The sequence below is a fragment of the Chaetura pelagica genome, unplaced genomic scaffold (assembly GCF_000747805.2).
Source record: "Chaetura pelagica isolate M959 unplaced genomic scaffold, ChaPel_1.0 scaffold449, whole genome shotgun sequence".
In the NCBI taxonomy this organism is placed as follows: domain Eukaryota; kingdom Metazoa; phylum Chordata; class Aves; order Apodiformes; family Apodidae; genus Chaetura; species Chaetura pelagica.
The window spans coordinates 784,894-806,228 of NW_009954418.1; the positions used below are offsets into that span (position 1 = coordinate 784,894).

The 21,335-nt window shown below is 48.5% G+C and overlaps 1 protein-coding gene across 1 annotated transcript; it reads right to left on the minus strand.

Moving 5' to 3' along the window:
- Positions 1-30: 30 nt before the first annotated feature.
- On the minus strand, positions 31-19,718 carry HSF4 (heat shock transcription factor 4). Its single transcript, XM_010004432.1, is given in 13 exon segments — positions 31-227; positions 1,375-1,462; positions 2,792-2,857; positions 4,247-4,352; positions 5,247-5,471; positions 7,283-7,407; positions 8,188-8,287; positions 9,821-9,885; positions 11,294-11,377; positions 13,277-13,405; positions 14,707-14,834; positions 15,811-15,919; positions 19,596-19,718. Coding segments are annotated over 13 exon segments (1,545 nt in total).
- Between the last annotated feature and the right edge of the window lie 1,617 nt (positions 19,719-21,335).

The window sequence follows — 21,335 nt, forward strand, 5'->3', positions numbered from 1 at the left end:
GGAGGGTGATGCTGTTTGTTGGAAGCTGATTCACTGGTTGCTGTCAGTTGAAGAGCTGAGGTTTAAGGGGATGTCCCCTTGGACACCCACAGAGGACAGGTAGGAAGCCCCGTTTTCAGTTGGAAGGTAAAGTGCAGAAGTTTCAGGCAAGCTGACCAGGTCGGTTCCAAAGAGGGACTGACGGTCAGTGAGGAACTGCTGGGTGCTTTCCAGAATGACATCTTTCCCTGGGAATGCAAAAGGACAACAACAAGCTCAGCTTCTGGAAGGCAAGTTACCAGGCTTCACACCTAGAGAACTGGAAAGTGGCAAATCTCCACTGCAGCAGGAGGGGAGGGGCCTCACCCTGGGCAAAACCAAAAACAAGCTTAGAAACACTTGAGGTAAATTTGGACTCATTTGGCCCATTAAAATTGATGGGCCAATCAGGTTGCCAGGCTGGGTTCTGCCTGAATGCTGAGATGCCTCAGGGGAGGTGAAAGAGGGATGAACAAAGGGTTGGAGACACTGAGAAGTGAGTAAGAGCAGCTTCTTTTCTCCTTCACTTGGAAACGTTCTGGTTTTCCTTGTCTCTGCAGAAGGTCTTTGCCAGCTGCCCCATCACTCCACTGCAGGGACCAGGAAGGTGTGGCAAAGAGGAGATGCAGCTCAGGCCCAGCCTGCAGGAGGACCCTCCCCAGCTCACCTGGGCTGTTGACACCTCTGATGCTCACACAAGATGCTGAGCTGAAGGTGGAAAGTCCCTGAATGACACACAACACATCAAACCTCTGGGGTGGGGTCAAGTGGCTCCAGCACCAAACTAAGGCTCAAAACAGCTTCTCTTTCAGGTCTAGCCCAGCTGAATTACACATGGAAATAATAATAGAGCACTATTCCAAGACCCAGAAAACACTTCTAGATGATTATCTAAGGTAAATGACATGATAGTCAGGCCAGGTAGGGGAAGATGATGAGCTGGACAGCTCCCTGGAGGGCTGCTGAAAGCTCTGGAGAAATGGAGTTGCAATCTTTGCCTCTGGCTGCTGCAGCTCCCAGGTCACCTCTGCAGCAGGAGCCAGAGGGATACAGGACACACAGAGCTCCTACCACCCTGCCCACCCAGATCACCACACTGCTCTGAGGTGGTGAGGAACAGTCTGAGAAACCATGGAGACATGGAGAGATATGAAGAGGACCTAAGGAGGAGCAGAGACTGTTCAGCTACATTGCACAGCTGACTGGCACTCATGGAGGTAAAATAACAAATGTGGGCTTTTTTTTCACTCAAAGTGGCAAATGGTCAGTGCTGGATGCTGCATTTATCTGCTGCCATGATGAACACCTTGATTCCACCCCCCTCCCCATGCCTGGAAGAGCTGCTGGTGCTCCTACCTGGGCAGGTGCTGCTGAAGGGTGGGCTGAACACTTTGGAGGGCAGCTCAGTTGCATTCTTCTCCAGATCCACTGTGAGTCGCTGCATCTTGGTGCAAAAATATAAACTACAATGTACAATTATACAAAGACAGGGGAGCTTGTTAGAACTAGGGCACTTCAGACCAGCGACGCTGCACAACACCCAGCGGTAACGCGAGCTCCTCGCCCTGCCCTGCCTCTCCTCCCTGCCTCCCCCCTCGGGCAGGACACCTTGTGCTGCAGGAGGGAGCTGAGGGAGGTGCCAGCCCCCGTTGTGAAGCTCATGTCACCTGAGGAGGCCAGGCCAGTGTCACCGAGGCTGTCCCTGCCCGGCCGGCAGCAACAAATACGAAAGGAATCTTCTCTCCCTTTGCCTACCACTGAAAAGTAAAATTAGCTTTTTTTTTTTTGCTTGCACGGTGCTTCTTGGCATGGAGCTGCTGCAGGTGTTGCTTCCAGGCTTCTCTCTGCTCCTGGTTTTCTGTAGGACGGGCAAGTCTAAGGGTGGGCTGCACCCAGCTGCTGAGAAATTCAGTGGTCTGGAGGACTGTGCATGGCAGCCCCCCCTGGCCTTTCCTCTCATGCAACCCTTTTTAAAAGAGCCCCCCCCTCACTTCCAAGCCTTGGTAATATTCTCTGTCTCTTCAGAGACTCTCTTTCCTAGCACTCAGGAAGTGGAATTACCTGGGGAAGTCAAACTTATTAAATCCAAACCTAAAATGGACAGTGATATATTGAAGAAGGCTGAGAGACCTTCCACACTTCATTAGTGATAGAGCACACTCTGATTGTGAGTCAGCAGAGATGGCACAACTGTCCAAGTCTTTATCCCACCTGCCTAGCAGCAAGGGCTCTGAAAATTCACCCTGCATCAAGCAGGAAAAAAAACCCAGCCATGAAACACACACTTCCCTCAGTGCTCATTAAATCACCATCTGCACATGACAAATGCCTGTGTCAGTGTCAATTCCAACCAAAAGCTGCCAAACCATCTCTCTGGAGGGGTGTGCATGAACCTCTGCTCTAACTGCATGTGGTTTTACTGCTCCTGAAAGGTACAGGAATGGCTGCACTTTATAAAGGGATGTTTTACAAGGAGTTTTGGCACAAAGACACTTTATGGATCTATGGGATTAGTAGGATGTGACATTCATGAGGAAGTTTAGAGTGGCCAGTTTCAAGGAAAGACTCCAGGACACCAACAGGACTCTAAACAAGCTCTGGCTGAGTGGGAAAGACAGATCCAGACTATGAGATGCCACTTCCCCTCCAAAGATGGGTACACGCTTTAGCACACTCTCCCATCTGGCCATAAAATGACTAAGCATTTTTCAGTGATGCACAAGCTCTGCTCCATAACCACATCATTATCATCTCAGCCACACACATCTCTTACCGGGGACAGATTGGCTTCCATTTCAGTCAAATTCCACTCACTCAAAGATACATTTGGATTAAAGACCTGTGAGGAGAAAAATAACATCAGGGCTCTGCAAGGTGTCATGGTTGGAGACACTCAAATCCCCTCAGCTGCCCCAGGAGCAGAAAGCCCTGCAGAAAGCAGCACCTGCCCCAGCTGTGCTGACACTGGGGTGGCAGGCAAAGCTACTGGTGCTGACCTGCAGCCCAGCAAGGGCTGAGCTGTGGGCACCTGTGTGATCAGCAAGCCTTGCTGCCTGCCCCTGGAGGGTCCCCACAGACCCACCACCACCTCGGTGTCACTGCACATGCAAGTCAGAGCCCCTTTTTTTTTGCCCTAGGATGGTCCTAGGATGTTTCCAGAGTCACGTGGGGTTTTCATGCTCTTGGGTCTTAGGATGTTTCCAGAGTCACGTGGGGTTTTCAAGCATTCCAAAGCATAGGAGCAGGAGCTGATGGCTGCTGCATCAATGGGGATTTCTTGGGAAGTCTGAGCCATCTGGGGAAAGGAGCTGCTGATCTGGGGTACAGTTTTATGATTCATTCTCACTGGTGATGTTGCCCAGAGAGAGAAAAGTGTGTCAGTAACAGGAAAGCACCTCCCAGTGAGGAATGAGAAACTGAAACCAGCAGAGCCAGTGAGAGAGGAGGCCACTAGAAAAGCTTTCCCTAAAGTCAAAATCAATCACAGACACTTGGGAACTGGCTTTAAGAGAGTAAGATTGATTGTCTGAAAAATTATTTTTAACTCTTGTTTATCCAGGCAAGATCACCACGTGCTGTGTCTGAAGCACCTCCCCAAAGGAGACATATATGTACTATGCTACACACTTGATTACTGGTAAAAGCAACTCTATGTACAAGGATAGAAAGTGAAGGGAGAGAAATAAACAAACCTTCATATTTCTGCACATCTATTTCAGAAAAAAGCCACTATCCATTTCTAAAGACAGAGAGACCTGAGAACTACAGACATAAATATCTCAGCAGAGAGAGTGTTTGACATCAGTTACATTTCCCAGAACTTGAGGAAAAGGGAAAGTTAGTAGAGCTAGTCACAGTCTAGGAGTATCTAAGATGCAGAAAATAAACTAACCCACCCAGAGCAGTTACCAAACTAGCTAGATAGCCATATTAAATCTGTTTGATGTACATTTGTTAGGTCTCATGATGATGTCTTTACCAAATGCATCGTCTTGTGCTCCTAGAAGTTAAAATACATCTATTTTCAGAAGAAATATTAAAAAGCATCATTAGAAGTTTGATATCCTGCCAGCACTTATGAGCAGGCTGTGTCTCCAAGCTGTGACTACTGGCAGCAGAAGTGCCACAGCAGAAGAAGCAGCAGCAGGGGCTGTATGATTGACAGCCCAAGGTCCCTCTGTGAGCTGGGTCAGTGCTCAGGTGCCCCAGCCAAGGGCCCAACACTCACATCCAAGAGGCTGGTGGGTTCCAGGCCGTACTGCTGGCTCCTCAGCAGCAGCTGCAGCCCCTCCAGGCTCCAGTCCGTGCCCTCCAATGGGTCTGAAATATCTGTTCTGAGGAAAGACAAGAGGAAATATTGCCAGGGATGAGACTTGCACAGACACAAATACAAAGCAGCACTGAGCAGCCTTCTGACATGAGGATTATGCTTAAATCACCTTTTGAAAACCAGGAGCCCACTGTCAGCCTGGGCTTGGGCTGTTCCCCTTGGTTTGATCCCAGTACAACCCAGCAGAGCCTCAGGGGACTGGGCTAAGACTCCTCCTCCTCCCCTGGGTGACGTGTGATTTGGGGATGGACTGTCTGTGCACATCTCTTCAAGACTGGGAATATTCAAGCTTTCCTTAAAAGAAATGCTTCCAGAGAGGCACTTGGGAACCAGAACAGGCTGCATATTCCCATCCTCCTGGGTCCAGGGTGGCTCAATTACTAACACCTAATGGAACCTGCAGGCATTCAGCTTGCAGCTTCCCTTTACAGAGACCTTCACCTAGCAGAAACTGTGAGGCCCTGCTGTGTTTAACCCCCCCAAAGAGCTACAGAAGTTTCTCTTAAAATCCAGACTCTTTACAAAAGGACCATTTTTCTTCTAATAAAATGTTTTTAAGTAGCCAGGGGGCTCAGGAGGAGGAATCTGTTTCTCTGTAAGGACCCAAAGAACAGAAGCCTTTCTGATGACCCTGCTGTTTTGTGCTTTTTTCCACCACTATGACTCTGGTGCACATGCTTTGACAGCTTTTCCTCTCCTGGGTCCTTCAAGAAAGTCATCCATAGACCCTCAAACCCTGTGAACTGTTCCCTGGGCTTCAAGGGTCCTCTAAGCAGCTGCTGCAGGTACAGGACAGAGCTCACCAGGCTGAATGAGGTGACCTGAAGTCAGTTTCCCTTTCTCCCTGGCTAATGGGAAGAGATGGCCAGGAAACACCAGGGTCACAGCCCTCCCTCACCTGTCCAGCAATGCCCTTCTGCCTCTTCTCTCAGATGGCTGGGAGGTCCCTGGTGGGGCTGCACCACAGCTCCCTTTGCCCTCCAGAACAGACTGCACCATGGCAACTGGCAGCACGGGGGGCTCGGAGAAGGCCCGGCAGCCCGGCAGGGGCACGTCAGGCTCCGTGGGGGCTTTCACTCCAGGGCTGACTGGCTCTTCTTTGATCAGCATCAGGCACTTCTCTCTGTGTCAGAGACAAGAGTTAGCACCACACACACACACATACACACTCCACAAAGGCTTCGTGCTACTGGGAGGGGCAGTAGCACAAGGGCTTGACTCCACTTCCCATCAAACTGCCCCATGTTCTTCTTCCTATTCTCCCAGGCAGGCAAAAGAAACCAGCAGCCTTGTTTTCTCCCCATCCATTTCCAGAAACATGCTCAGCTAAAATATCTTCACTCATTCATCAGTCATGGGTATCATGACTTTGCCCCATTTTGCAAATTCAGGAAATACACTTCCAGGTGTTGGTCACTTTTGAGACAGGCTAAAGGACCATGAGGCTAGAGAGGTTCCCCTGAAAAAGTCTCCACCCGAGAGACAGGAATGGGACCAGCAAGACATTCCCATGCTGGAGTTAGGTTTGGGCCAGCAGGCACTCCAGAGATCCCAGTGACACAGGTCAGGATCCTGTGGCCCTGCAGGATTTGTAACAGAATCTATCAAGATCCGACAGTCCCAGTTAGATCATTTACTTGTTTGGAAGCAGAGTTTTGCTGTTTTCCAGGGGAAGCAGCATTCCATGTGATCCCTAGGTGGATGTATGACACTCAAGTTCTGCCAAGCAGCATCTTTCATGGAAAACTCTACCCTGTGCTGCTTGTGTACTATCCACAGCTCCTTGCAGATGGGAACATCTGGAGGCAAAGTGCCAAAGGCATGCAAAGCCATCCTATCTCACAGCACTGACAGACCAGCTTTGCTGCAAGACAACACTGGAGCTTGTCCCACACACACAGGATGGCATGTGACACCACAAAGCCTTCCTTGGCATTCCTTTCAGATGAGCTTCTTGTCTCGTGAATCCTAACCTTCCAGCAGAAGCTCCTGTTGATTCAGGAACTCCTGAACTCCTGAGGGCTGTGGCTGGCTCAGATTCCCAAGTCATGCAGACACAGCACAGATCAGAGGCCACCAGATGGCACCCAGTAATTAGCAGGAATAAGCAACTTCACTTAAGGTTATATTAACATTTTTCTGCTTCAGAAAGGGCTTCCAGGTTTGGAGGTTTAATTCTTAATTTTTTGTGTGTGTCTGTGGAGCTCTTCACATGCTTCCAGCTAATTTTATGGCTCTGCTTTCCATTATTATGCAAATCTACAGGCAATTTCTAGAGTAGAACTGCCTTGCCTCTATGCCTGAGAAACTCTTTCCATGATTCATCTGTCTACTTGCTTTCCACTGACACAGCTGTAGCTCCTCTGCTGCTGGCCCTAACTACACTTCATGTCTGTGGCAGGAAGAGATAAGCATTAAAATACCTCTGCATTCAGTTCTTGAGCTACTGGGACCTTTTCACAGAAAAGCTGTCAAGCATCGGAAGCCACTGTGATGCAACCTTTCTGTTCTCATTAGCAGGAAGATGTGCAGTTTGATTCTGTTTCTTTGTCAAAGCCAAAAGGAAACTGCCTTTCTCTCCCCCCCTCTCAACAAACCCAACAAGTGTTAGTATCTCATTATTTCATAAAGTCTGAGACAGCCTCTCTCTCGAGAACAAACTACAAAGAAACATGGGATACTTCTCAAAGAGGTGAGTGGAAGTTCTCAGCATGGAACTCATGACTGTGTCAAAAGTTATGCAGTTGTTATCCCTCTCCAGTTCTGAAAATCTGACCCACACTGTAAACTGGAAACAACTTTTCCAGCCACCATCTCTGTAGAGACTTGCAAATCAGATAGAAACTCTGGTAGAATTAGAGCCTGGAAAAACTCTTCTGAAGTTACATATGTCCACACCCAGCTCTCCCTGCTTGTCACCACAAATGTGTTTACCTGTCATTTTCAGGAGGGGTTTGCATATTTATCATGTTGGGTGGTGATGCTTCAGTAACATCAGATATAATGGGTCCTCCAGCAATTGCAGGGCTGTTTAAGCAAGAGGCAGGTTCTGTTGGTGGCTGAAGAGGAAAGCAAAAGTCATGTAGATTTATCCTGGTGAGGGACAGAACAAGTCCCTGAGACAGACAGAATTTACTCACTACACCCTTGAATCCTCCTTGTACAGAAACCAAGAAAGCTTTTACCTACTTTCACTTACTTTTTGGGGGTTGGACAAGATGATCTTTAAAGGTCCCTTCCAATCCAAGCTAGTCTATGATTCTATGGCACTATGCAACACTATAGGTTCCTCTAGTCTTTCCTCCAGCCACACAGGTGTAACATAAGCACTGAAGTGTCACCTACTGAAGGGTTTTACCATTTTGCCTAGACTGCTTAGCTTTCCCTGGAGGGAGAAATCCAACACAGTCCAACATGGGACCATGGGTCTCTTATGTCAGCTCAAGTACTTCGGCAGCAGGACACGTCCTGTGTCTGGTGTCTGCTCTAGTGGGTTAGGGTGGTGGGGATCCCTTGGAGACTGCAAAAATTGGACTCTAGTCAGAAACATCACAGCACCTCCTTGGAAAACATCTTTTCCTCCTCTCTGCCCTTGAGGTGAGCCAGGCTGGGGTAACACCAGGGAAGATCTGTCCTTCCCTCCCACACGACCACGCACAAGCACATACAAGCACGTGCCCCTCCCTCGAACAGGGCACCAGGAGAAATAATAAATGTCCCTCAGCTTTGCAAACCTCTCCTTGCCCAGCTGCTTACTCCAGAACCTCTATTACTGCTCCACACGTTTTCCCACACTGGCCCAGGACCCCTTCAGAGCTGAGAGGCTGGCAGGAACCCACCGACTGGATGAAGTAGGGGTCATGGAGCGGGTCTGGCGACAAGTGCCGGCTGAACTTGGACACTTGTGGGGATGAGATCCCGTTGTCAAGCATCAGAGGCCTGTGAAGAGAAACAGGGCTGTCTTCCCAGCACACCCTGCCTGCTTCCTGGTTGCTCAGACAAGAAATGCCTCCCAGCTCAGGGTTGTTTTCCCCCTGGGTACTGTTTTTCCTCAGCTGTAAGGTCCTTTCTTGCCCAGTGTTACGGACAAGGAAGGGAAACAACAGTTTTGGAGAAGGTCACCATTAAAAAAGGCACATAGAGGAGGGACAACCTGCATTTTCTAGATCTTACTGGAAAGACCTAAGTAACATAAGAAATTCATATTTTGAAATTAACAATTTGAATTCATAATTTCTTCTGATTGCTAGTGGTTTCAAGCTCTGGGCTGGATCCTCAGCTTGTTTGACTGGAGGCACTTCCACTGCAATACTGGGAATCTGGCCTTGCTTCCAGCTCCCTCACACTCAGGGCCTCTTTGGGAAAACTACATCTGCACAAAAGGAACCAGTGCTACCCAGTAACTAAGAAACACAACAGAGCTACAAAGCAGAGCAGAGCATGAACCCGCTGCACACAGGCTTTTAAAAAAACCTGACTGCCAGGCTTGTACAGAGGAAGCAGGTTTGCATGCTGGGCCCTGCAGCAGGAGTGCTTTGTGTTTAGCAAATGATTGAAATGGAGAGGAAATGGGAAGGAGCTTCAAAGTGGCCCTGCCTTTCCATCATAAAACCTCCTGGGTGGCAGCCCTTGGTTTTGTGATCGAGTCCAAGGGAAGCAGGGAACTGGTAAACATTTGCCACACACCCCCTATTGTTAATGTGGTGAGGATCCTATATAACTGCCTAGCAAATCCCTTTTCATCTCCCACTGTCCCACAGTCAGGAAAAGCATCTGCAGTGTTCATTTAGAAGACAGTGATTTGGGCACCAGGGAAAGCCAACAGAAACAGAGGTGGCAACTGGAGGCAGGTGCCTGCCCTCAGCCTGAGCCACAAAGGTAAACTCCTCCTAGTAGCCCTTCTCCCCTCTTTAGATGACAAGAACCACAGAGCAAGAAATACATGGCTGCTCTCCTGGAAGGCACCAAGCCTCCAAAGTCCAGCTCCTCTATTCATTTGCCTTGAAGAATGTCTTTATGGCTCTAAAGACACCTCTTAGCTAAAATCTTTCTCCACCTTCCCCTCTGTAAGGCCTGCAGGTTCCATGCCACCAAACCTGTGCTGGCTACACACCCCACCCAGTCCCTGTGGGTCAGACTGCAGGTGTCTGGATCAGCCACAGATCAGGAGCAGCAAAGCTGGAACCTGTAGGACCAGCAGTGGGGTCCTGCCCTTTACCCTCCCACCCATTCCCCATCTCCCTCTGTACTCCCCAAATAAAGGTCCTGAGCTGACACGGTGCTTCTCTAAAGGCCAGTGAATGGGCCATGTCAGCAGGTCTGACTCAGCAGTTCAGCCCATTCATTTCCCATCACCATGGTGCCCTGGTCCGGTGACCGCCCGCCCGGGGGAGCTGAGCTTGTGCTTTTTACTGAGGGGGCAGGATTCTGCACCCGTGAGCCTGTGTGTGTGCACCACACAAGGGTACTTACAGCTTCCTCTTTATCCCAGTGCTGCTGGGGCTGGATTGGAGCTGGCCAAACAGAAACTGAATCAGCTGTCAGGAGAGATCAAAATCCGGTGTTGATCAGCAGAGTGATTCAGCACTCCCTGCTCCCAGAGCCCTTCACACATTCCTCCCTCACCACCCCACCCCAGAGCTGGGAGCACCCGTGAAGTATGGAAGCCAAATGGCATGGGCCTTTGAAGCCCAAAACTGAACTAAGCTTTCCAAGAACTCAAAAGACCTGCCTGGCTTTCAAGAAACACTGCCAGGTGTCTGCTTTGTGTGAGGGCTGCTGGATGCACGTGCTCAGTGCTTGCTCTCCATTCCCATGCGTGCAGAACTCCAGCTAGCCCTGCTGGAGTTGGGAATCTGCCTGTCAAATACACAGGCAAACATTCCTAGGCCTGGAGTAAGACTTGGCCTCCATAAAGGTCTTTAGAGTCCCTTAGAAGAAGCTCTATAAAGTCTGACTACGTCTTTGCAAGTGAAAGAGAGACCCCAGATGGAGTTCTTAGCTCTTTCAGTTGAGTTTTTCAGCCCTGTGACATTCCAGTTGATATAACAGGACACTAAACTGGATGCAGAATGGCTTTGGAGAGGAATCACTCAGCAACATATTCCCAGGTCAGCTTGAGCCTAATGCTCTGCTTTGACCTCCAAACAAAGAGAGCATTATCATTATATATCACAGCTGTCTCTTACTCATTGCTCAATGTAACAAAATAGAGTTGCACAAATGCCTCTACAATGAGCTGTGTGGCTGGTCCAGCCTCAGAGCTGGAGGAAGGTTTGACAGCCTCGTGCCTTCCCATCCAGTCCTGTGACCCTGTGATTCCACGTGAGGGTCAGAATGTGGCTCTCAGGGGGACTGGGAAATGTGATGGGCTCACTCATGTCAGCACCATCTGGGAATCACTGGAGAGCCCTTTTTTCTTGAGCATGGGCCATGATAGATTTTAAGGGACATGGCTCCACAGTGCTCCTTCAGCCTCAGTGGCTCTACAGTAATTCCTCTTGTACTAAGGAAAGATTTGGGAAGCCCAAAGGCATCAGCAGTACAACCAGAGCCCAGCCAGTACAGGGCAGTTAGTCAGAGTTGTGCCCTCTTGCTCAGGACTTTGACAGAAAAGTGGTTTCTACCATCACAGCAAGGAGTGGCAGGGAAATGACAATCTCCTGCTGGAGGGCATCATCTGTGCTTTGTCCCTGACACGTCAGAGCATCATGCCATTTGAAAGAGACTTTGCAAGAGAGTGTGGAGAAGATTATGGGACAAGATGTCCTGGTTTGAGCCAGGATGAAGCCAATTTTTCTTTTTACTGATTAAAAAGAAAAATTAAAAGAAAAATTGGCTTCATCCTGGCTCAAACCAGGACACAAGAAAAAAGAAAAAATTAAAAATGAGAGGAGGACACACACCAGGCAGAACAAATGAGTTAGGGATTTCTGTGAGCACTACCTTGTTGATCACTTTCTGTTGCTGGGAGTGGTTCTGCCGGAGAGACACGACTTCTCGCCAAAGGAAAAGGGAAAGAGAAACTTTCTGTGAGCACAGAAACACCCCCAACAGCCCACGGTGCTGCCACGAGGAGCTGTGGCCCTGACTGTGCAGAGTCTGACCCTCTTTGGGGCCCTTGCAGTGCTTTCCTGGCTTCCCCTCACCTTGAAAGAACCACAGGCCAAAGCACGGAGGAGAAACAATGAAAAGCACATTTAGAAGGAAGTGGAACAAGTGTCAGATGTGTGTTTAGTTTTCATGGAGCATCTGGGCCACACTCAGAAGGCCTGATTAATAACTTTGAATTATTTGGATGTCTAAGACTGTTCTTCCTGTGGGAACCAAGAAAGCCTAACCTCTCCTCAACTGCCCTCAGTGCTCCCAAAAACCCAAGATATCCCTAAGGATATAGATCCTATGTATTCTGCCTGCTGGAAACACACATGTGGTGGTACCAAGGCATGTTTGAGAGTGACTGGAGCTAAAGGGATGCTTCTACATCTGACAGCCTTGAATTAGGAGGATTGTAATGATTTCATTAGTGGAAGCCACTGATTTCATCCAGCACAGACCCATGCCCAGCTTGTTATACTCATTTTCTGTCTGCAAATGTACCACACAGGGGAGTTCCAGGCCTCCCTGAACACTCAGCCCCAGAAAGTGGGATGAGGAGATGCACAGTTTATTTACTCTCTGCCTCCAAACTGGGAAGCCAGCCAAGTCCATGCTGCAAAAGCTTTTGCCAGTCAATTTATCTCAAGAGTGCATGGATGTACCAAAACTGACAGACCAGCAAAACCTGCCACAGAAGTGAAACTCGTAACTCTTTTTGCCACATGTCCCTTAGGTGGTTTTAGTGGGGATTGATGTTAGAACTAGGAAGAAAGAAGCAAATCAAAAGGGAGAATAATCTAAAAGCAAGGCCAAATCATCAATACTGGAATTCCTTAAAAATTAAATACGATACAAGACTAGAAACTCTTTCCTTGCCACTGCACCTGGATTTCATGGTGTGATTTCATGCATGTGCTAAGTGAAGGAGTCATTAGAAGCTGAAGTAGGATAAAAATATTTATTAGTTGCATGTTGGGTACTGAGCTGGAATGAAGTTTCATAGCTCATGGTGCTCTCTCAAGGGCCAGGATGCCTTGAGAGGGCCTTTGGGTCTTTTTGATTATTCAAGTGCTTTTTAAACAAAGTTCTCTGTACGGATTAAAAGTCTGGAGGCAAATAAAAACTTCTGCAAGTACATGATTTATAAAACTGTTATCAATTTACTACATTCCTAGTGACCATGTCTGTCTCAGAAAACCCCAGAGTCTCAGGCAGCCACCTGCAAGAAGCCTTGTGTTTGCTTCTTTTGCTCTTTTACAATAATTTTGCCCATGTCAGAAGACAAAGCCTTGGGTACATGGACTAAACACTACAGCAGTTCTTCTGCTCCTAAGTGTTTTAGGCCAGTCTATATATTTTGGAGGTGGAGGATGACAGAGCTATTTGTTTATATTTTAATAGCTGGAGTGGACACCACCACATTTCTGCCAAGGACTCTAGTAAGTGTGAGAAAGAGTTACATCTTTACCAGTACAGAAAGGGTAAAGGGAGGAGGAAATATTGTTATCTGAGTTAAATCCCCAGGTTATGCACAGCTTTCCTACATGGCCTCCTCTGTGCTCTCCTCAACTGCAAAGGGAAGTTACAGATAATGAGAATATGCCTTTCACAGAAGGCAGAGAGGCTGAGCATTGATTCATTTGCAGATCATCAGGTCTGCATAGAAATCCTCCAGGTTATTGTCTCAACAGATCTAGTTCCTATGATTAGTCCCTGGCTCAGCACACGGTCCGTGGGAGGGAGGGAAGGCTCCTCCTTTCTAATGTTCCCCAAGACCAGCAACCCCAGAAAAGCAAATGCCCGCAAGAAGCAGCCTGAGTAGGATTCAACTCACTGCTTCATGTCCTGCACTTGACACTCCATGTTCTCCTGCTGACTTCTCAGTATCTGTACCTCGTATAGCAACCTGCTGAGGTCCTCCTGGCGCATCTTGGTCTCCTCACTTTTCACTACGGACACCTGAGGAAGAGAAGGTGCATTTTACCAGTGCAAGGAGGGCCGTGGACATTGTCACTGCTGTGGCTCAGGTGCAGGACTTCCACCAGCTGGGCTCCAGGACAGGCAACGTCCATGAGAGTCTAAACTGCCCTCAGGGTATTATTGCAAGGGCTAAAGGGATAAAATAGAGCAAAGAGCAAAACAAATCCTTCATATAGAGGGTCTGTTGGCAGCAGAGCATTCCCAACCAGAGTGGGGACTTATATCAGCTTGGGGGGAGGTGATAGGGGGAAGTGTTTTGAAGACCAGGGAGGAATTAACTAGGTCGTTTGATTAAATCTTTCTACTTTAACTGAAGAGAGACCAAATCCAGCCTTGTGTTCTACAGGGATAAGCCTGAGGTAACGCTTCAAACTGACCTATTGCACTTGGATTTCCAGAGGGCTTTTGCTGAAGTCCCTTTTCTGAAGTTGCTACACTAATTCAGTAAGAGAACAGCCCTTTTTGGGTGTGAATAACTGGTTAAAAGACAGCAGAGGGCAGGAGAAGGTTGTCTCTTCTATAATAACAGGAGATGAGAGGATGAGAGATCCCACAGGACTTAATGCTGTACTTTTCATCTAGAAAAGAAGGTAACAATTCAAAAGCAGGGCAGTGAGACTCAAGCCTGCCCGTGCAGCACTACATGAAGGTCTCATGATACTGAGTGACAGAGCAAAAAATTATACAGACAAAACTCTGCTAAAAGCCAAGCCCTGCACACCCAGGACCCCTGTCCCAGCTGTACAAGGAGAGGACAGAAACCAGCCCACAGGGTTGGGGTTATGCTGAGCAGTCCAAAGCACAAGGGCCCTGTGGGCTGAAAGGAAACAACTATTGTAGGAGGTATCAAAGAGAGGAACGTAGTAGCTGTGGTAGAAACCTTCACAACGACCATGGGGTGCTGTGCTGGTCAATCTGCCCCAAAAAAAGAGGTGTAGGAGGGTTAGAAAGGCCCAGGGCAGAGTGGAAGCAGCAGAGAAATGAGGTGTTTCCCCCTCAGGACGCCTGAGGGGTGAGAAACCAGCGCTCGCTGCTTCTCTCCTGGCAGAAGGGCCCGGGGGGAAGCAAACCAAGAAGTGACAGATTTCAAGCCAACCAGAGGAGCTACATCTCCACACAGACCACCAGCAGTTAAATGGTGGGGCACAAGGCTGGAGGATGGTTTGAAAAGAACACCACGCAGCCTCTCCACACCGGTGGCGCGGAACCTTCCTGCGCCTCATCCTTCCTTCTTCCCGCCCGAGGGTCTCACCCTTGTGTCCCCCCCAAGCCCCCCTCACCTTCCTCTTGATGTGCTCCAGGAGGTGCTCGTGGCCCTGCAGGAAGCAGAGGTGCTGGAATTCCGTGTCATCCCGCTCGGGCTTGACCAGCCCTCCCTGCTCGATGTTCACCACCTTCCTGAAGCCATCTGTGGGGAGAGGGGTGGGTGAAGGGTGGGCAGACCCAGGCCCCCAGCCCCATCAGCACACTTTGGGGCTGTATCCAAAGGAAATCCAAGGAGGGAGAGCCCTGTGTATCCCACCAGCCTCCCCAGCAATCCCTCTGCCTGCTCTTAGGAAATCTGTTGCCGGCTGAAGGGATTCGGGGGGAGGTTGTTCAAAGATACAGACCAGCATCAGGTGCTATGTTAGAAAAAAGGGGTCACAGACACATTTGGAAATCTACTTGGAGTACTTCTCTGAGTGCTTCTTTGAGTACTGAAACCCAGAGAGGCTTCTAAACTGTCTCTAAAAACCAACCTAAAGTTTACAACAGTGCCACTGTACAGTGAGACAGCAAAGAATTTTGTGAGTTAGCCATTGAAAAACTTCCAAAAAACATCAGAAAAGAATGATATTTAATGCAATCATGGCCTGAATGTGGCTGAAAACCACACCTAAACCTCCTTCAGGGGGTGAAAACGTCTGACCAGCACAGCAAGGTTTGCAGGGAGAAGCACTGTCTGTTACTAGTTCAGCAATGCAGCTGGGGGAACAGGTGAGCTCAGGGGATGCTACCCTTACAAGCAGTTTCTGAGGGAGGGGGGACAGTATTGGGATGCTGAGAAAAGCCCCATATAGAATAAAATGGAAAAGAAATAATAATAGGTCACCAAAAGGATGCAAGAGAAGTAGGAAGCCTGCTAGCTGAAATCTCTTGGCTCACATCTTCCAGTGTCATCTAACAGAAATTTCATGCTGGGGTCTAAGATTAATGCAAGGAAATCGTTTCCCTGGGATCTAAGAGGCAGATCCTCTTGGGCAAAATTAATCATGTCACAGTAACACACACACAGGTGAGATCTCAGCTTTTCTATCCACAGTTCTGGCTCATGCACCCTCACTTTCTGCTGCTCCCCTGTGCCTCTAGGACCTCGTGGCCTTGTCTCTGGAGGTTGAACTTACACATGTTCAGCTGCCGGACGAAACTGGCCATGTTGTTGTGTTTGAAATACTTGGGCAGCACCTCTTTGGCAAAGCGGCCTTGGTCGAACACATGGAAGCTGGTGCCATTCTGCAAAGGAGGTAAGGACAAAGCTGAAGTCAGAGGAGCATTCCCAACCATAAGAGGGACTCAGGAGGAGGTGATTCTCTTGAGTCCTGCAGCAGGGAAAGTCCTGCTCTCTGTCACCTTGAAGCTGAGAAGAGTGACAGCCTTCAGTGACAGAAGTGTTTCTTCCAGTTCTGGTACAGTCAGTCTTCTGTGACTGCAGTTTTCATCTTTTCTTTCTACTAAGCTTTGCCACCACTTAAGTTTAAAGTCTTGGATGTGAAAAAGAAAACTGCAGACTCTCACATACAAATAGCTGGTAGCTTGTGATCATTCCCCCCTTTGTGTGGACCTCACAAAAAGCCTCTGGTGCCTGAAGAAGGTCCTGGAAAATGGGAATTGCCTTTATAACCCCTCTATCTGCTTGTATAGATCTACCTCCAACCCATCTGCTCCAGAGCAGTCCAGGAGGGAGTGCTGCCTGGAGACATAGCACAAGGAACACAGTCAGGCAAGAAAGCCAATCATGTGGAGACCACACGATCCAGACACTCTTTGCACCTTCTCTAGGTTATTTTGGAAGTACATGACCACAAGGGCAGCCTGCAAAATGCTAACATTCCTGCTTCACAGTCCAAGCTAGCAACACGCATGTTAACCAGATAAAACACTGATTTCTGGGGTTGCACTGCCAAGATCCATGAGTGCAAAACAAGGGAAACTGCCTGGGAAGGCTGGCAGACACACACACACTGCAGGCCATGTGCTTTCCCTGCTGACAGCTAAGCTGGCACCAAGGGGGCCTGGGAGGCACAACACACTGAAGCTGCCCTGAAACATTCTGCAAACAGCAAATTCATGCAACCTTTTTAATGGACAGAAGAACTGGCAATTCATTTTCACCTGTAACCAACACTTAGGAACAGTGTTTTCTAAATCTCCCAACCTCAACAGCCTCAGAGTCTCCAGGATATGGGGATATGGGAACCACCTGAGATCCTGTCTCTGCTCTGGATGGGGGAGCAGCACAGTGAAAGTGGAGGGATGATCAATCATGATTTCAGATGAGGAGCTACCAGCTCAGCTGCAGCTGAGTTTGGAAGGAGGAAAGACCCCAGGCCCTGCATGATGTTGGCAGGGAGGGGTGTTGAGAGCAGCACAGCCCCAGCCACCCCCCTGCTGTGTTGAGCGTTGTTAGGGGCGGTTAAATGGTGCATCAGCCCAGGGGGGGAATTCACAGCAGACCAGGCCTTGTCAGAGGACAGGGTTTCATAAGAGTGACCCAGCTGTGCAGGGGTCCCACCACACACCCATCACAGGGTCTGTAGCTGCATGAATGCTCTCAGGGCTGCCTGGAAGTTCCTAAAACAGGGAGTGCAATCAGGACCACAGGAAAGCTCAGTGATTAAGAAGGGGCCAGTGAGTGCCTGCAGCCCTGCCCTCAGCCACCAGAAACCAGCCAGCTGTCAAACCCTGCCACCCGACCAGTGGCCACTACTTTGCCATCACCAAACCTTGCCAACTCCCTCTGTGCTCTGGCTCATTGCCAGCTCTAGCAATTAACCCTGCCACCCACAAACACACCACTCCGGGTCAGCTGTACTTCTTGCTCCTTGTTCACTGCTGCCAGCACTGAACATGACTGCTTGCCTTGACAGTGCCCTGTGACCATCACCTTTCCTGTCATTCCTCACCCCATGCAGCAGAAGCAAAGGCTGCTCAAGTACTCTAGAGATTCACTAATAACCTGTATGCTGGAATTATCCTCCCAGGCTGAGCCTGCAGACATGGCAGCAGGGACCAGGGTTTCTCAACACTGCAAAGGCTGTTCTGGGGACAGAGATGGTTAATCCTGCTCCTTGTGCTTCTGTCTACTCACTTGCCCTGGGATACAGCTGATGTAAAACTAGAAACACAAGGATTTCATGAACCTGAACCTCCTTATGGCCTCTCTTGAGAGGTCATTCCTTTGAATCCAGGGCTGCAATGCTCTCAGATGCTGGTGTGCCCAAAGGGGTTCCTACAGACACAGGAGTCTTGGGAGTTACTGGCATTCAGCAGGGAACCATGCATGTGCCAGCTTGCTTCCACCCAGCAGCTGAGCCTGGCTTGTTTTATGTCATGGGAGCCCAAGCTGGGAGACACTTTGAAAGTCTTATCTGCCCAAGGCAAAACTGACTCTGCTGCATATTAGGCTTGGCAGCTCCTTAACTGTTTTTGACAGGCCCTGTGCCCTGCCCAGACAAGCTACTCCAGGAATTTGCTAAGAGTTCTTCCTAACTGCATCTTCCATTTTAGAAAATAATTTGATTACTCCTTGTCCAATCTACCTGGAAGTCAGACAGAATTTTCCTTTCCTCCTTACAACAGCCCTTAGTGTATATATAAGCCATATATATATATAAACCACATTTCCTCTCCATCTCTTCTGCTTCATGTAAAGAAAAAGTTCATAGGTCCTTACAGGTCCTACTTTCTAAGAGTTCTGATTACCTCCAGAAATCACAGAGTTTCTCAGTTCCAACACCAGCAATGGATAGAAGAGGATGCAACATGGGAAGCTTAGACATCTAAAAGCCTTACCAAAACCTCCCAAGAATGTATCTATGTCCTACGTTAGGTTGCAGGAAAGCAGAGCATCAAAAATAACAATGTCTTAAGTGTAACAGAGAGGAGAGTATCCCTCCTTGTTAGAAAACCCTTCCTAGTTTGAAAGTTTTTATTTAAAACACAGGATACCAAAATTCAGAGGTTAGGAGAGGCATGGCTGTGTAATACTCAGAGCAGAAAGCAACCATTGCCTTGGATAACAATGCAGCTCAAACTCCACCTCAAGTTTTGAATGAAAACTCTACTGGACACAAACACATGACAGAAAGGCTACTTGAGACTTCTTTTTTTTTTTTTTTTTTCCTTTTAAAACCATTTTTGTTACAGATGCTCGATTTTGGAGAAGGAATTTATATAAACAACTGATGTGGTAACTCCCCACTGAAGGCAAATCACATGAATTGCAGCAAGTCTTAATGAGGTTAAAAGCAGAGCACGGTATCAAATGCTGTGCTGGGGGGACAAATAAAGGATGTTAATTCTCTGATTGCCCTCAGCAGATGAATGCATCAGTGACAACTAAGAAGCCAAAGCAAAGGGATCTATCCCTGTGAAGCTGTACAGACAATACACACACAGCACCACCATCATCACACTGACTGGTTGAAACATGAAGTAAAAGCTCTTCCAAAACAGGGAGGGATTTAGGGTGCCCGTCTGAGATCTGTTGACAGGTTTCAGCCTCAGGTCTGAGTGCTGCTGATCTGTTGCCTTCTCCCAAGGCACTTGTGAAAGGCTGATGAGAAACACATGTGAAATCACACAGGCAGCAGGGGAATTATTTAAGGGCTTTGCACCTTAGAAACTTTAGGGAACTGCAGGTGAAAAACCCCTCTGTCCTTTAGAGTTTGGGTTTTTAGAAGATCCAGTGTTAGACACCCCTTCAGGGAAATGTGTAAAGATTATTAAAACACTCTCAAACCAGTTTTCCCTTTAAAACAGAAAAGCCATAATATTGTAAATAAATAATATCAAGTATATCTAAAAGGTGCTCATAGGAACTCTCAGTCCTTTCACTCTCTTGGGAAGCAAAGGGCAGCTGCTCTCTCATTTGAGCCTCACAGTGACACCCTCTATTTGCTGTACTTACACTGCTCCAGCAGATGAGATGGTTGGTTTCAGGGTCTTCCACCAGTGTCCAGAGTTTGGTTAGGAAAGCTGGCACATTGCTGGAGTATCCATCCATCACCAGGGAGCTGGGTGAATCCTGCATAGTCTGTCAGTGTCCCAGCTACACTAACCCCATCGCTCTCGGCGTGCCTGCCTCCCTGCACGCGCGTCCCGCAGAGAATGAACCACTCAATTTTATCCCGGGCCAGTGGAAAGTAGGATCCCAGGGAGTCACATCAGCAGTGCTGCTGCTCACACTCTTCAAAACTCAGCACAATGCGATGGCATCACCAGCCCCAGAGAACAATACACAGAATGAAAATGCACTGCAGCCGATCCCGCGGGGCTGTGAATAGATCCGCAGCGTCATGCAGAGGGGACACGTGCTGCACACCTTGTGCTGGGAGCTTAGCAAGTCACCACAGCTGGTGGGACACCCAGGCACAGCTGGGACAGGTTTGTTACTTTGGAATTTCCTTGCCTTAAATTTTGGCCTGCATAGACCAAAGATGAAGAGATGAAAACAGGCTGGGAGAGTTGGGGTGTTCAGCCTGGAGAAGAGAAGGCGCCAGGGAGACCTTAGAGCAGCTTCCAGTGCCTGAAGGGGCTCCAGGAAAGCTGGGGAGGGGCTTGGGACAAGGGCAGGGAGGAGGAATTTATATAAACAACTGATGTGGTAACTCCCCACTGAAGGCAAATCACATGAATTGCAGCAAGTCTTAATGAGGTTAAAAGCAGAGCACGGTATCAAATGCTGTGCTGGGGGGACAAATAAAGGATGTTAATTCTCTGATTGCCCTCAGCAGATGAATGCATCAGTGACAACTAAGAAGCCAAAGCAAAGGGATCTATCCCTGTGAAGCTGTACAGACAATACACACACAGCACCACCATCATCACACTGACTGGTTGAAACATGAAGTAAAAGCTCTTCCAAAACAGGGAGGGATTTAGGGTGCCCGTCTGAGATCTGTTGACAGGTTTCAGCCTCAGGTCTGAGTGCTGCTGATCTGTTGCCTTCTCCCAAGGCACTTGTGAAAGGCTGATGAGAAACACATGTGAAATCACACAGGCAGCAGGGGAATTATTTAAGGGCTTTGCACCTTAGAAACTTTAGGGAACTGCAGGTGAAAAACCCCTCTGTCCTTTAGAGTTTGGGTTTTTAGAAGATCCAGTGTTAGACACCCCTTCAGGGAAATGTGTAAAGATTATTAAAACACTCTCAAACCAGTTTTCCCTTTAAAACAGAAAAGCCATAATATTGTAAATAAATAATATCAAGTATATCTAAAAGGTGCTCATAGGAACTCTCAGTCCTTTCACTCTCTTGGGAAGCAAAGGGCAGCTGCTCTCTCATTTGAGCCTCACAGTGACACCCTCTATTTGCTGTACTTACACTGCTCCAGCAGATGAGATGGTTGGTTTCAGGGTCTTCCACCAGTGTCCAGAGTTTGGTTAGGAAAGCTGGCACATTGCTGGAGTATCCATCCATCACCAGGGAGCTGGGTGAATCCTGCATAGTCTGTCAGTGTCCCAGCTACACTAACCCCATCGCTCTCGGCGTGCCTGCCTCCCTGCACGCGCGTCCCGCAGAGAATGAACCACTCAATTTTATCCCGGGCCAGTGGAAAGTAGGATCCCAGGGAGTCACATCAGCAGTGCTGCTGCTCACACTCTTCAAAACTCAGCACAATGCGATGGCATCACCAGCCCCAGAGAA